This window comes from Vicugna pacos, chromosome 2, assembly GCF_048564905.1.
Source record: "Vicugna pacos chromosome 2, VicPac4, whole genome shotgun sequence".
Lineage (NCBI taxonomy): Eukaryota > Metazoa > Chordata > Mammalia > Artiodactyla > Camelidae > Vicugna > Vicugna pacos.
In genome coordinates, this window is record NC_132988.1 from 50,312,153 (window position 1) to 50,327,253 (window position 15,101).

Sequence of the window (15,101 nt, forward strand, 5' to 3'; positions counted from 1 at the left end):
GGTTGTTTTCAACAACCTTTTTCTGAGGCAATACAGTGGCCTCTCAGAGCTCATGTTTTTATGACAGTTCTGTTGGACTAGGCTTTATTAGGAGAAGGACCATTTTCAAATACCCCATCCCCTACCCCACACAAATTACCTACCACAGTGTCTTGAGATAGAAAAAGAGCATGATACGTATTTATTGAATGTACTGTCTGCCTAATTATCACACAAATATCCTACGGTTGTGAACTGGGCAGGATTTGGAGCCAGTGACAATCTCCCTGAGCCAGAGACATATGCATGGCCTCCTTTTGCTAAAAGGCCTCCACAGAGGCTCACCCAGCCTCCTAGTGTGAGGAATACCTTGCAGGCCACACTGCTGAAGCCATACCCTTATGTCATCAGCCAATTCCTAATACTTCTTTTAGAGTTTGAACTTTAATCCCTGTCCCTAATCTCCCTGGGCGTCCTTGGTGCTGAGGTTGGTTGGAGAGAGGGGCTTTGGAGAGGTGACCTTCTTGCAGAGTGAGACTTGCTCCTCATTCTGTGGAGGGGCAGGCCGCTCAGAACTGTCACTCTTTGGTCTTCCACGTCTCCCGTTCTCTCCCTCCCGCTCCTTCCAACCAGAGTGACCGAGTGGGGACCCGCCTTGGGCTTCAGGGCCCTGCAGGTATCAGGAGCACCCAGTGGGCGTCGGGTTATCCGAAGGATCGGGGAAGGGAGCTGTGGTGTCACTAGTCCCCACTAGTGGCTCCATGCGCGATGTCAACAGGGAAAAGGCGATACTTTCCGGTGTTTCTCCTGTCCCCTGCCCATTTTCCCCTGGAGACCAGCAGGGCTGCCCCAGGTGACTCAAAGATGTCCGGGGTCGCTTGGGTTCCCATTCCCATCCTCAGTGGACAGCCCGCTCCAGCGTCCCATAGCGCCCGGCACGCTCCGCCACGTCCCTGGCCCGCGATACTCAGGAGCGGCCCCTCCTCGGAAGGTGTGGATGCATGGGTGGAAAACATTAATAACCACCACATCGGCCCCCACAAAAGTCCCAATAACAAAACAACCACATATTCATCGCAGGCAGAACCCGTCTTCCCAAGGTAAGTTGTTTATTCGTCGCCGTTTTGGCGATCCTCCCTGGACAGCTGCGGCAGCGATAGCAGCTGTGCGGCGGGCCCCGGAGCTCCCCGCGCTCTTCCTCCGCCCTCTCTCGGTCGCCTCTCACCCCCACCCTCTTCCCTTCTCTCCCCGCCTCCTCCTTTCTTGCCCTCTCGCGGGCCACGCACACACCCGGAGACACCCTCCGCACTTGGCTACTCACACTGCGGCTTAACCCAGCCGACCAGGCACTGTTGCCAAAGCGGCGCAGGGTGTGGGTGCGGGGTCCAGTGTCGGAGGCCAAAAGGGGCTGCGAGTGGCATGGTAGAGCCTCTCTCCTAGCTGCGACCCCCTGCCCATTCTCCTTCCCTAATCCCGGTTTGCCAGCAACAGTGACACCTGAGCGGGGACTGGGCGGTGGAGGCAGCAGGCCCTCCGGACTGGCAGCAGGGAGAAAACAGATCGGGGGGCGGGGACGACTAGGAGGGGCGTGAGGCGGGACCAGCAAGGAGGCTGACACTGGCAGTGAGTGACGCGCGCATTAGCCAATAAACACCTGCAGCTCCAACGTCGGGGCGGGGCGCAGGGGGCGGGCTCCGCGGGGAGGAGGAGGCTGCCGGAGCTCTAGAGGCGGGGGCCGGGAGGAGGAAGGGGAGGAGGCGGAGGCGGGAGCGGCGGCGGCGGCGGCGGCGGCGGCGGCGGCGGCGGCGGCGGAGGGTAGGTTGCGTCCGGGACTGTGTCTGCCGAGCTCCGCGGCTGTGCCTGTGTGAGTGTAGGAGCGACGCGGGGAGGCAGAGGCGAGCGCAGGCGAGCGCGGCGGCGGGACGTCTCCGGCGGCTGCGGATCAGCGGCGGGGCTCGGTGTGGGGAAGCAGAGGCAGCGGCAGCGGCGGCGGCGGCGGCGGCAGCAGCGGCAGCAGCAGCAGCGGAGGCAGCAGCGGCAGCAGCAGCGGCGGCCGTCTCTCCGCCGCCGGGGACGCCAAGGCGCGGCTGGTGGCACTGACATCGGCCGCCCAGCCTCTCCTTCCTCGCCCCCGGCCCTCCCCATGTGATCCGTCTTAATCCCAGCAGTGTGCGCGCGTGGGGCTCCATTCCGCGGTGCCGGATCTCCGCGCCAGGGTGGGTGCTCGTGTGTGCGCTTCCCTTCCCCATCCCCCTTCCCCCAAGAATAAAAGAAGAACCGAGAGGCGTGCTTAGAAAATAAATAAATAACCACCACACACGCGCAGCCCGGAGCAGAGTCGGCGGGGCTGGCGGCGGCAGAGGAGGAGTGAAGGCGGCGGCGGCGGCGGCGGCGGAGCAGGAGGGACGCGCGGAGAAGGCAGTAACTTTAAAGCCAGCTCAGAGCCCAGACCTCCAGCCAAGCGGTTTGCAGCGCGGCGGCGGCGGAGCTGAGTGTCTGGCTCGCCGGTCCTGTCGGGGTGTGCAGTAGGACGGACAAGCAGCGCGTCGCTGTCCCCCGGCGGCTGGAGATGTCCGAGCCCAAGGCAATTGATCCCAAGTTGTCGACGACGGACAGGGTGGTGAAAGGTAAGCGGCGCGCCGCGGTCGCCCGGGTGCACGATGTGCCGCAGGCACCGGGGCGGCTCGCCTCGCCTCCCCTCCCCCCGCCCCGGGTTCTCTCCCAGCTCGGGCTACGGACCTTCTAGGATATTGTGCAACCCTCGAACCCCCCTCCCTCGCTCGCCCTCCCCCCACGCTTCCCACCTAGCCCCACTTGGGGCATTTTTATTTACGGGGGCGTCAGTTGGCAAATGGCTGAGCAGCGGGGAGGCGGTGGCGGGGGTGGCGGTGGCGGGAGGGGGCGCCCGGGGGGTGGTTGCTGGCAGGGTGTAGCTGCTGTGACAGAAATAGGAAGTGGGTGGCTGCTCGCGGGCTTGCATGGGATCGGGTTTATGGTTTTCTTTTGCAGAGGGAGGGGTGATTTATGGCTTTTAAAAAATTAATATGGCATTTTTATGTGGCCGTGGCTTTCCACCGCCTGCCTCGCTCGGGCAGGGTTCTCTCGGCGCTCCATTGCAGCAATTCCCTCAGCGCCCCCTCTTCCTCCCCCGAAAGGGCCTGCACAGGACTCGCGAGAGAGCGGGAGAGCGTGGGGGGAGCCCCGCTCTTCCTTCCGCGCGGGGCGGGGGCGGCCGCAGGGAGGGGGCGGCCCAGGGGACGCGCCGGGGGCGCGGGAGGCGGGGAACGACCCGAGAGCCCCGCCGCCGCCGCCAGCCGGGATTCCCCCGCAGGCCCTGAGAAAGACAAGGAAAGCAGTTCCCCAAACCTCCCTCGCCACCCCCAGCCGTCCGCCGCCGACCTGTCATTGCTCTTGAATGGTGCCCCGCTGGAGCACACCTCCGCGGTGGTAACCTCACCCCCCTCGCTTCTTCCGTGCCCCTGGCACCCGCTTGTTAAACGTGCTTTTCGATTTCTACCATTGGCTTTTCTCCCCCGCCCCAGGATCACAGACTCCTGGCAGGGATGGCTTTGAGGTTTCTGGCCAAGAGAAGCCGGGATGCCCCGTGGGTGAGGAAGGGGACAGAGTAGTCTCCTTCTCTCTCGCATCAGGGAATCCGCCGTCCTCGTTGTAGTCCGTGGTGGAGTGGGGGAGGAACCACCCGACGAATCCTGGAAGGATGAGGCAACAGAGCAGATATGCCAGGATTAAGTAGTATCCCTCACTCCTGGGGTCAGGACGCAGGGCAGGAATGGGCACGGGCTACGCGCTGAGCTGGCCTCTGAAATTGGAAGTAGCGCTTACTGATGTAGATTGTGTGTGTGTGTGTGTGTGTGTGTATGCCAGTGTGTTGTGTGTAGAACAGAGATAGTATCTACTGTGGCCTGAGCATGCCACAGTGCAAGGCAATGAAGTCATTTACACCGTGAGCTCTTAGGTGAAGTAACCTAGCAACCCAAAGACCATGCATGGTCCTTCTGGGGCTTCAGAGTGTTCATTGCTCCATTCAGGTTTGCTCAGTTTTTTAAAGTAATTGTGTGTGTGTGTGTGTGTGGTGTTGTGTGTGTGTGTCTTGTTTTGGTTCTATTAGAATCCTTCCTGCTTCAGTGCAGTATTCATAGACTCATCAAGATAAGGAGGTAACATCTCTGCAAAAATGACTTGAAATAGGTCTGCTGATGCACAGCTCTTTGGTCTGCAGGCATGGATTCTCATGTAAACAGTAAATTCAAATTCATTCAGAAGAACAGTTTTGTATTAAGGGCCTCTATTGACATTTTAAAAAAGCAAGACCTTTTGTTGAAATATCAGAGAATAACAACTATCTCCCTAATGTGTGAAGTTCAGTTGTAACTCCAGTCTGTATATTAAGATCACCTTTTTTCAAAACACTCGGTGTAAAGGCTACAATTCAAATGATAGCAGTAAATGTGTCAAAGGATAGTAAAATGTGTGAGTAATTAGAAAACACTCATATGTGCATATTATAAGGCCAGTTCTCTGTTTTAAGTCACAAAGTATGTATTCCTAACGTAAATATAAAATTGTCATCAAGTGAAGAATGTGAAAATAATTGTTCATACATTCTGGCTTGGTGTCTTTACCAGGTGATGTGAAAGAGCCCATTGAACCATTCCATGGCTATTTTGTCTTGCCTTTTTTCCAATGCTGTATTTTATTTATATATATATATATATATATTATCAAAGGGCTTTTCGTTATATATACACATGACCACTCATAATTCAAAAAATTTGGTTTACATATTTTTGCAGAACTGAAATGCAGAGGGTATAATAGACTCAAAATAGGAAAAGTTAATTTTGCATATATTTTGATAGAAATCTTGATGTAAAATTTTACATGTGAAATTTTGTTTATAGAAAAAAGTTTTATTGGAGAATCCTGATTTTTATGATTAGTTGAGATGATAACCTATTTCGATTATCAGTCTGTTGTGAAATAGCATTTCCACTTGAATATGTATGTGTATGCTTAGTGACTAGAAAGTACATATTTGCTGAATGGAAAACAGATTGCCAAACAATTTTTCACATTTACAAAACTAGATAAGACATAGTTCACAAGGCCATGAAGCCATGACTTTAAATTTTGTTGGAACTTTATCACAGTGGTCTGAGATTGACTTATTTTTTTTAATGCAGGCAAGGGAAATTTTTGTGCTCCTTAAGCATTCTTATCCTTTTACAAAGTACAGATAATATTTGCTTACATATAGAAATAAGAAGAAAATGGATTGTTATCACTGTGGCAGGCCATGACATTTGTCTACAGTTATCTTCATTAGTGTGATCTGGCTTCTGTTGTATAACAAACTGCTATTTACAAATAAAGCTGTGCTCATGGTTTTGCTGTAGTAATGCGATGATGTGACAGCTTTCTTGGTATTTCCAGAATGCGACTTTAGAAAGGTAGATTGAGTTTCAGTCTCAACTAAATGTACTTTCTCAGATGTTCAGCGTCTTCTTGAGTGTGTTCACAGACGTTGGTCAGTTTTTTTGAACCTTAAAAATGGAATGGAATGGCATTCATTTAGATAATGTCAGAAAGTTACTTCATCTAGCAACTGAGGCTGTTTCATTTTGACTGTTCTTGGATAAAAATAATTGAAAGTGTACAAATTCAGAGAAGACATCTTGGTAGTGCCATTTGTTGGTAATCAGAATAATTTGATCCATTTACTTAAAAGAAACATTGCATAACTATAAGGTAAAAGACTGAAGGCATAAACAGGAGAAAAACTATTTCACGGAACCCTCCTCCCCTTATGTCTGATAGTCTGATTTTTCTCTGCAGTGGTGCTTCCCAGGCCTTGTTCCAAACTCTGGCTTTCCTTCCCGTGTCCCTGTCTGTTCCTGCCTTTAACTCTTCTTTGTTTGGCCCTAACATTCCCTACTGGCTGTAAGAACTTTGCTATAGGACAATAAAACGCTTAGAGGGAATTGAAACGTGAATGATGAGTCGGCTACCTTGTTACATCTCTTGCCCTTTCCTGTCTTCCTATCTCCAAGTATATTGTAATGGGTGGGCCTTTCACCTTAGCTCAAACTGACTTTAATGGTAAAAATTCCAAATACCTTGGCAGGTTGCTGAGGAGTAAATTCCTGGGAATAATTTGGGGGAGTTTCTCAAAAACTCTAGGTAGAACACTCTTGTACTTTATGTCAGATTGCTTTTGACTGTTGGGAATGCAAAATAAATAAATAAATAAAAAGCTGTCTTTCTTTGTATTGTCAGCTTGTATACTATTTGTATAGACAAAGAACACGTAGGAAATTCTAGAAAGATATCTAGGATCACACAAGCAAGCAGATTGTAGCTAAGTGAAATATTAAGTCAATAGGAATTCAAGCCACTAGTGTTTCTAGCTTAATGAGACTAGTAATACTACCTAATGAGAAAACAAAAATATGCTACATCAGTGATAGCTGTCATGTTTGGATCCTGAAATGGAATATAAACAAAGCCATTTCTTTGCAGTGTATCAAGAAGAGCTCATTGTGAATTTATTTTACTAATGTTTACCATCAGCTGAGTTATTCCATGGATCTGGTCTTCCCTTTGTGTACAGTAAAACTGCATTAATTCAATGTCAGTCAGTGTCATTAATAGAAACTATGACTAAATATCAGTGTTTGGTGGCTGAAGTTTACATCAGCACTGGATGTGAAGGGGCCTGCTAACCTAGTTAATACAATAAACAACACTATCTGGGCATGGTTAAATAAAAAGAGAACAAATTCTTTTCAAGACTTAGTGAACAGCATGCAAATTAATACTTGATTACAAATTAGATTGGTATATTCATTAATATTTCAGGATTTCTACTATAAAGTAAATGTAACACAAGTGCATTTTTTTCAAAACATTCTGTGTTCTAAATTGCCATTAATTAGAAGAATTAACATTTAAAAAAATAGCTTTTTAGGAACCTCTACTTTAAAGAGCAATTTATATTAAGACATCCAGTTACAATATGAAAAAAGTAACACCATAGAATCTAGTTAAAGGTTTACTCTAGCATTTGTTTATATAGTTTAAAAATATGCCTTTTAAAACTATTTGTTACTTTATGACCTGTTTTTATTTGTAGTTTTAGAGATATGAAATATGACTTTTGATACAGTATGCATTTATAACTTTTATAATTGGCCTTTGAGGCTTTTCCTTATCGTTTTTTGTGTCAACCATGTGTAAAGTTGAAACTAATTATGAAACCAGATAAAGAATCCATTTAGAGTGACCTCATTGGAAAATAGCATTTTTCTAGACATATTCTCCTTTTAGCAAGTCCAGTTAAATTACCATTTTGAAAGTTTTTTGAAAATATTGGACACTTCCAGAACTGTAAAGAGTGATGATGATTCACGGTATGGAACTTGGATAATAACTAAAAAATCATCTTGTCAATTTGTTCAGCAACTTTCTGGTGTACCAGTCTCTTGGTCTTCAAAAAGAATATGGTGAGATTTTGAATTCCAGCTTCCTGTTAATTCCACTGTTATGTATTATAACACCACAGGCTCCTTTTCCCATATGTAAAAGGGCAGGGATTGTACTCACTACTCCCTTGTGAGAACCAGAAGATCATTAAATGGGAGTTGAGAGCCCAAAAGGTTACACTTGATCCACTGGCCTGGGAACAGCAATCCAGTCACTGCCGACACAGAATTACAAATGACAACGTGTTAATGTATTTTCAAGGGCACAAGAAGAGTCAGAACCATTAATATTGAAATCCACGAATGCCTTGGGTCTACAATGATAGCTCATAGTGACACATTTTATAGTTGAAATGGAGACAATAGACAGAATGCTCAGTCACAGGTGGGACTAGAGTAGAGCTAAATACAAGCAAATCCTTTCCTCTGGCAAAGCTGCGCCTCTCCGTTGAGAACCTGTTTGAAACTGTCACTTCTTTCGGTAATATTTAAGATAATCACATTTTGTTTCCGAATTTTCTTTACTGAATTACTAGCAATATAAAATAGTTTTACTAGGGGAAACTTTTCTGTTTCTGTATTTAGCAGGAATTATAAATTCTGATGATAATCGTTACCTCGTTTGATCTTGGCATGAGGTTCACTAAAGGAAAACTGTTAAACATTGTTTTCTATTCAGGTAAATATACAGGCAGAAACACAAATAGCATACTCTCCTCCTAAGGAGTTTTATGTACTTTTATTTTGAAGGGTATTATTATAAGACTCTGTCTGGACTACAGATGGTGGCCCAGATTGTTGCTCTGGTTTGAGGATTTCGTTAATTTCTAGGGAAAGTTCAAGTGAGAGTATCAGTGCTTCTTAGGTGTTTACTCCTTTTTAAAAAATACAGTCATCAGGTGAATGATGTAGGCCCTACAACAGGGTTTTGGTTTGTAAATTGTCTTCAGTAGTCTCTGCATTTTCAGCATTTTTAACCCATTTTCGTTTACAATATTTCCATCTCCTGTATTCCTACAGGCTGTATTGATCGATAAGCCTTCATGTAAGAAGGCAAATAAAACATTTCATATTCCTCCATGGTTAGATGTTCTGAGTAATGGCTTAAATCAGGTGGACTATCAACTTGAGAATGTAGATCTATTGCTAGGATTTCAAATCCATTTCACAAATGCACACTCAAGCCATTGATATTAAAAACATACAAACTCTGACTGAGGAAACAGTAATCCGTTATTGAAAGGCTGTGTTTCTGGAATTGGATGGATTCTTTTTGAGACCATCATAGAGAGAAATAGAACTTTACGTTTTTCTTCTTTTTATTTCCCTAGTCCGTGCTTTTGTTTCACAGAAAAATATATTGCAACTCTATTTTAAAAGATGGTCTATCTGACTTTCTACCAACTATCCCTTGCAACTGGAAATTCTGCACATACTGCAAAAGAGCAAAACGAACAAGTAGGTATCAGAGATTTATGTTAACAGCTGCCTTGAGATCATGACATACAAACACCTTTCCGTGTTTGTCAGTTTCAGAACTTTCTTCAGTTTTGAAGCCAGAAGAGTGATGGTTGGTAGTTTTATTCATATGGAGCTAAATTAAAAAAAAATTCCCATCAGCTCCAGGATTCTAAAAATTTCAGAGTCTCTTTCTACAGTGATTGGATACCTCCAGTTTTTCTTTTTTGGGGAGGAGCTACTACTTCTGATTTACAATGTTTAGGTGTCTTGACATAGTATTAGAATATTTTGCAAATTATAGTGTATCAGTGTCTAAACCGTGTCTCCCAGTTTGCTGCATATACTTGGAAGTTACATAAAATAAGTCATTAATATGTGTGTTCTAAGTTTTAGTTTGGGACATATGGCCATTGAACCAATGGTGCCTAGCTCAATGGCCTGCTTATTATGCACCGAATAAATTCTTGTTGAATGATTTGGACAGTGCAAAATTATCATGTGCTTCCTGAAGCTGTAAATGGAGACACGTTATATGTTTATTTTGAGTGTATTTTATATATTCTGATTCTCTGTAAGTGGTTCTCTACAGTGACTGCTGGTTAATTGGAATGTTCCCTTCTCCAGCCACATCAGGGAATGGGGTCTGAGAAGGATGCATTACTAAGGTGACACAGTTAGACTGAGGGCAGTTTTGTTGTTTGGTCATTTGGACTGGCTTTATGCCAGCTGAGTTTAAAAGGCTAAATCCTTTTCAACTTAGCATATTTGCTTGAACTTGAAAGCTTTCTTTCAATTTTTGTTGTATTTTTCCTTAGGCTGATCAATTTTTGACAAGTGAGAAAAGATATGTTAATCTTTCAGCATGTGATTTATTGGGTGATTTATCTATTTTAAGTATTGTCCAGACTTGGACTTAAAGAGAAAATGACCTGGCAAATTTCATGGGAAAAAACCAAACCAAACCAAAACAAAACAAAAAACCCAAAACCCCAAACGAAAACAGAGCAAAGTTCTCTTTTTTTTTTGTTTACATCTCAATTTATCATTTTCTGTAAAGTTTTTGTAATCCAGAAATGCAGCCTTCTCCAACATAACCTCCTGCCCTCCTCTGGCCCCCAAAACATCACTGAATGCTATCCAGTGGAAAGATAGATGGGCTAGGAGAAGTTAAAAAAGGTGGCACCAACTCTGCTGACTCCTATATTCTCCTCAGTGGGCTTTAAGCCATCCGTTGACATTTGTTTTTAAACGTCTTGTGAGCTATGCCATTTTATCAAATTAAATTAAAAGCCCAGTGCATTCTCTTAAATGACAGAACCTGAATCAGGACTTCAGGCTCATGTTATTGTTTGCTTTTTGCAAAGGAATTAATTTTTTAATTATCATTACACCTGGCATTGTTATTCTGTTACGCGTATTTAATGCTAATAAATTAAAGTATACTCATACCTCCTCTGTGTGGGTCTGATCATTGGCATGATAACATTTCTCATCATTTAATTCTCATGATTCCAGCTTTAGTTCAGATGTCACCTTCTCTGGGACTCGCATCTCCTGATACCTTCAGTTGGAGTGAAGGGACTCAGTCTCTTCCTTCTCATAGAGGACACCTTGAGTAGAGCATGTTGCTGTGATGATTTGTTTACCTGTCTGCCTCTCCTCCCCAGGAGATGGAGAGCCCAGAAGAGTGGGGATTGGTTCCACTTATCTTTGTATCTTTAGCCGGAGCACAGGTCCTACTGTAGAGCAGGCATTTGATATGTGGTTGTTAAATAAATGAAATGACAGATGAAGGGCAAGAGGGATTTACATTCTTAAATTATAGGGTTCTTTTCTATTATAAAATTTTGTCTTGTGAGCTATGCCATTTCATCAAATTAAATTAAAAGCACAATAGATTCTCTTAAAATGACAGAACCTGAGTCAGGACTTTACATCATGGGTGGCTTACAAACATGGTGAGTGTGATGGGCAAGTACCAGTCCTGTGGAAGGGCTTTTTCACATGAGTTTTGAAATGCCCTGTTTCATTAGTTGGGCATCATATGTTGTTTGCCCACTAGCCAGCTTGCAGAAGCCTACCTGGCAGGAGTGGCTTACCCAGGGAGTGCTTGGTTTTCAGTGAGTCAGTGTCAGGCAAAGGATGTGTAGGTCGGTTTACTCAAAGGTAGGCGATGTTTTTCCCTCAGGAAGACTGATGATGACACCCATTTGTGGGGAGAGCTATTGTGGCAAGAATCGGGGAGGCCCAGATTAGACTTCACAATTATATTGCTCACTTAGAGAAATACACAAATCCAAATGAATTAAAGTTAATACGTTTAGGAATCAGAACAGAGGTGTAAGACGTGCTGCAGGCCCCGATACGAGGTGTCTGTGTAATTAATGGTAAAAAGTCTTCGGGCCCCTGAGTACGGGCGGCTCACGAGTCAGCCCCCCTGGCGGCACGTCTGCGTGGTGAATCCGGCGAGAAGAGCTCAGCCCTGGGCCCCACATCAGCCTGGAGGCTGTGTGGTGCAGCCCCGCCCTCTGCCCATTCTCCCCGAGGACCGCGGATGGATCTGCAATAGCCCAGACTTGGTCACCTGGCTCCTCATTGAAGCAGGTCGGCCAGGGCTTTCCAAGCTCTGATTTATGAGCCAGGATTTAATGTCTCCCTAGTACAGAAATACTTTACCGTCAAGGAGTTGAAGACCAGGGAAACTGTGGTTTCCTACACAAAGTCTCATCCTTATCAACTTTGGCCGGTTTTCGCTTAGCAACCTGGAGGGACTTGCTCTTGTCCTCACCTCCCATCAGAATTCGACATGAGTAACTATCTCAGGCCACAGGCATTTCTAGAAATGGATGTAGAAGATTCGGACCATGTTGGGGGAAAAAAAGTGGCCCCCTCCAAGTGATTAAAGGACTTCAAGTTGTGATGGGAACTGAGATCATTCAGTCTTTAAAGGAAAAAGGTTGAGTGGTGATTTAACTATAGATTTTATGATTAGAAAGTCTCTTTCTACAGTGGATCATACTCTGATGTTATCCATCACCACTGTCAAGTGAATATGAGAAAACACTGGAAGCATTAGGGATTTAGGTGGCTTTTTTTTTTTTTTTAAACTAGTCAGAGACATTTAACACTGCATGGATGGTAAGGATCTGAATGGAGAGAACACATGATCCTCCTTTATTTGGCTTGTAAATGAGATGTCAATCTAAAGCGATGAAAATTTTGAAGCTAGAAGAAACGTTGGAAATCTAACTCTGTCTGGCCTAGAGCCTGTCCTCTGATCATCTGCTGGGGAGAGGAGCTGGAGGGTATGTGGGAAGCTTACTGTCTCTTACGCTTGCTCACGTCTGAGCATAAACCGAACGAATCAGACTCTTCGAATTGGAAGGTGCCTCAGAATCTAGCTCAGGCCATCCCCAGTGTGGAAGCCCCTGTCCAGGCTCCCTGACAAATAGTAATCCCACTGCTGTGTGAACACATCTCGTGAGAGGGAGCCCTCAACTTCCTGGGATCTCCTGCTCCATCCCAGCCGTTTCTGCTCCCCAGATTGTCTCCTTGTGTTTGACCTTGTCTAATGCTCTGAAGTCCGTGTTCATTATTCCTACATTGCTCTATAGGGTTCGATTTATAAAATGAACCTTACCTGTCTTTCACAAGAGAGCCTCTTTGATATTAGGAGCAGCTTTCATGTTCTTAAGCCTTGTAGCTTTTCCCAACTGGTTCCTGGGCTTTTCCCCAACCAAGTAACCTTCTTTTAAAATCACAGCAAGTTTTCAGGCCCTCTTGAAACTGGAGACGTGAGCAAATGTTCCTCTTGGCTTTCCTCCTTCCGTGGAACCTCCAGTACCTTGGGCTTTACTATTATTGCTGTCCTGTGACCTTGTGCTAACCTTTAAACTTCCTGGAACTCGGGTCCTTCATTGCCGGGCCCCCTCTAGCATCCATTCCGTGGTGTCCAGGAGCTGGGTCAGGACTGCCTCTGTCACGATACTCTTGTTTCCCACATTCTTCCTACTGAAATTTCCTTCGGTTGTACCTCTCCCAGAGCCTTTGGAGCTCTAAGGTGTCAAATACCTAATCTGCTCTGTGAGTAGAAGTCTTGCAGAAAGACTGGCTAGCAGATGCATTTTAGCAGTGGCTCTTTGGAGGCATTGCTTTTATTTTGTTTGCATTTATTTGTAATACAGGCAGAGTACTGAGGCAGCACGACAGCTTGACCCCATGGTGGTTTGATGGGGTAACTCAGGACAGGCCAAGTTCCTTGTTTTCCTTTTCAAATCACATCACAAAGACAGCTCAGCACCCCACCTGACCAGAGCCCGAAACCGCCTCTCTACCTGCTCTTAGTTCTGGTGCTCTGTCTTTCAGAGATGTTGATAAACGACCTCTAAGGCCATTGAATTTGGCTAACCCCGTGAGTCCGATTGTAATTCGATAACTAGTGTAAGTTTCACTGAGGCCTAAAAGAGGCCAGTGGCTTCCAACTGTGGTGTCACAGCACATTTCTGTGTTACACTCAGCTGTGAGGAATTAACAGCTACTGATAACAACGTACAGAAGTTTGCAAATGACTTATTTTAAAATATCTATATATAAACTAGGGTGGATTCGAGTTAAACCCTAAAATGTTACTTTCACTTGCATTCTGCTGTATTTTCCCATGTGGGAGAGAAAAGGATGGAGCTGCAGCTGTCATGATGGGGCATTTGCATAACTTGCTGTCCTCTTGATCTTACGGATGTGCCTTTAATCACAGTGGAAATCAGACATTCTTGTAAGCTGTGGCAGTGTTTGCCTTAATTTCCATGAACATTTTTGAGCATAGTTTAATAGAACCTGGGTTCACTCATGCTAGTGTTTTGTGCAAATGAATGTCATGTCATACACATCTTTATAGAAAAAAGGCTGAGACTTGAGATTAGAGGATACACCTTTGTAGATTGAGTAGATCTTGAAACATACAGTATGCACTTCTGAGGTGATTTCAAAATGCCCTATGAAGCTTTCTCTCCTAGAATATCTCCCAGGGGCCACACCTGAAATTCCATGATTAATTATTTATTTAGGAAATGATTGGCCTTCTTGGATAAAAGTTTAAAAAGTAACTGATTTTTTTAAAAAAGTAATTTAGTGAATTGACTACTTTCTCTCTTTTTTTTTTTTTTCTTTTGCCTTTGGGTGATATTGAATCCAGGAAAACTCCCGTAATTCAGGAGCCTTTTTGAGAGTGAATGTTGATGTCTCTTTTTAAATCCATATCCCATTCCTCTTGTATCACTCAATTTTCCCTACTGGTTCCCTCAAGTATGATATCATTGTGATATCCCAGTTGGTAAATAGATTAAATAATCCATTATTGAGTGTAAAATGGCTGTTAAAAAATGCTTCCTTCACTTGCAGAAGTGTCTGTCTACCCATCTGTCCTTCCATTCTGTCCATGCATGTATCACAGTTTAAGTGCCCCCTGCTTGCCTGGCTCTGTGCTGTGTTCTCAGGGCTTAAAATAAAGTAGGCATTCAGCGAAGGTTACTGTCCAGCGTGGGGTGTGAAAGCAAATCACAGTATAAATTATAATTGCTGTAATAGCAGAAGATGCAGCATGCTGTGGAGTGCAGAAAAGAGAGTGATTAACTGTCTTCATAGACTGTGCTTTCATTTTTTGGCAAAAATAAGTGGAACCAATATTAATTTTCTCCATAGTATAATAGGCACATCGTTAGGATGTGGCTTATTTTAAAATGAAGATGGCATAAAAAGTACTGCAAAAGGAGTGATGAGCATTTAGATCTGGAATTTCATAACTATTATATAGAAGTCACCTGTGAGCAAAGTATATGAGCTAGAACCATGGGCTACTGAAGGTGGAAATGACTTTAAAAATCAACTAGTTCAACTATCTTAAAAAACAAAAAACGCTTCCTGTTAAATGGTTAACATTTTCTCCCTTCCCCTGATTTCCAGTGATGGGCAGGCAGCCTCAGAATGTGGAAAGAGCATTGGTTAATGGCTTGACAGAACCTGCATGTAAATCCTCCTTTCTCCATGTGCCTGCTCTGTGTTCATGGGGAAGTCATGTAATCATCCTGCACCCATTTTTGAAAAGTAGAAACAGTAATACTGACTTTGCAAGGTGACGGTAACTATGAGAGGAATTGTATGTGA

General features: G+C 44.7%; 1 protein-coding gene across 1 annotated transcript in view; it reads left to right on the forward strand.

The window, feature by feature from the left end:
- The first annotated feature begins 2,255 nt into the window (after positions 1–2,255).
- The window catches only part of PPP3CA (protein phosphatase 3 catalytic subunit alpha), a 287,229-nt gene continuing 274,383 nt past the window's right edge, over positions 2,256–15,101 (forward strand). The window contains exon 1 of the mRNA XM_006208923.4: positions 2,256–2,606. Within this exon, the coding sequence (XP_006208985.1) occupies positions 2,549–2,606 (58 nt within the window). The 5' untranslated portion in view covers positions 2,256–2,548. The remainder of the gene's footprint in view (positions 2,607–15,101) is intronic.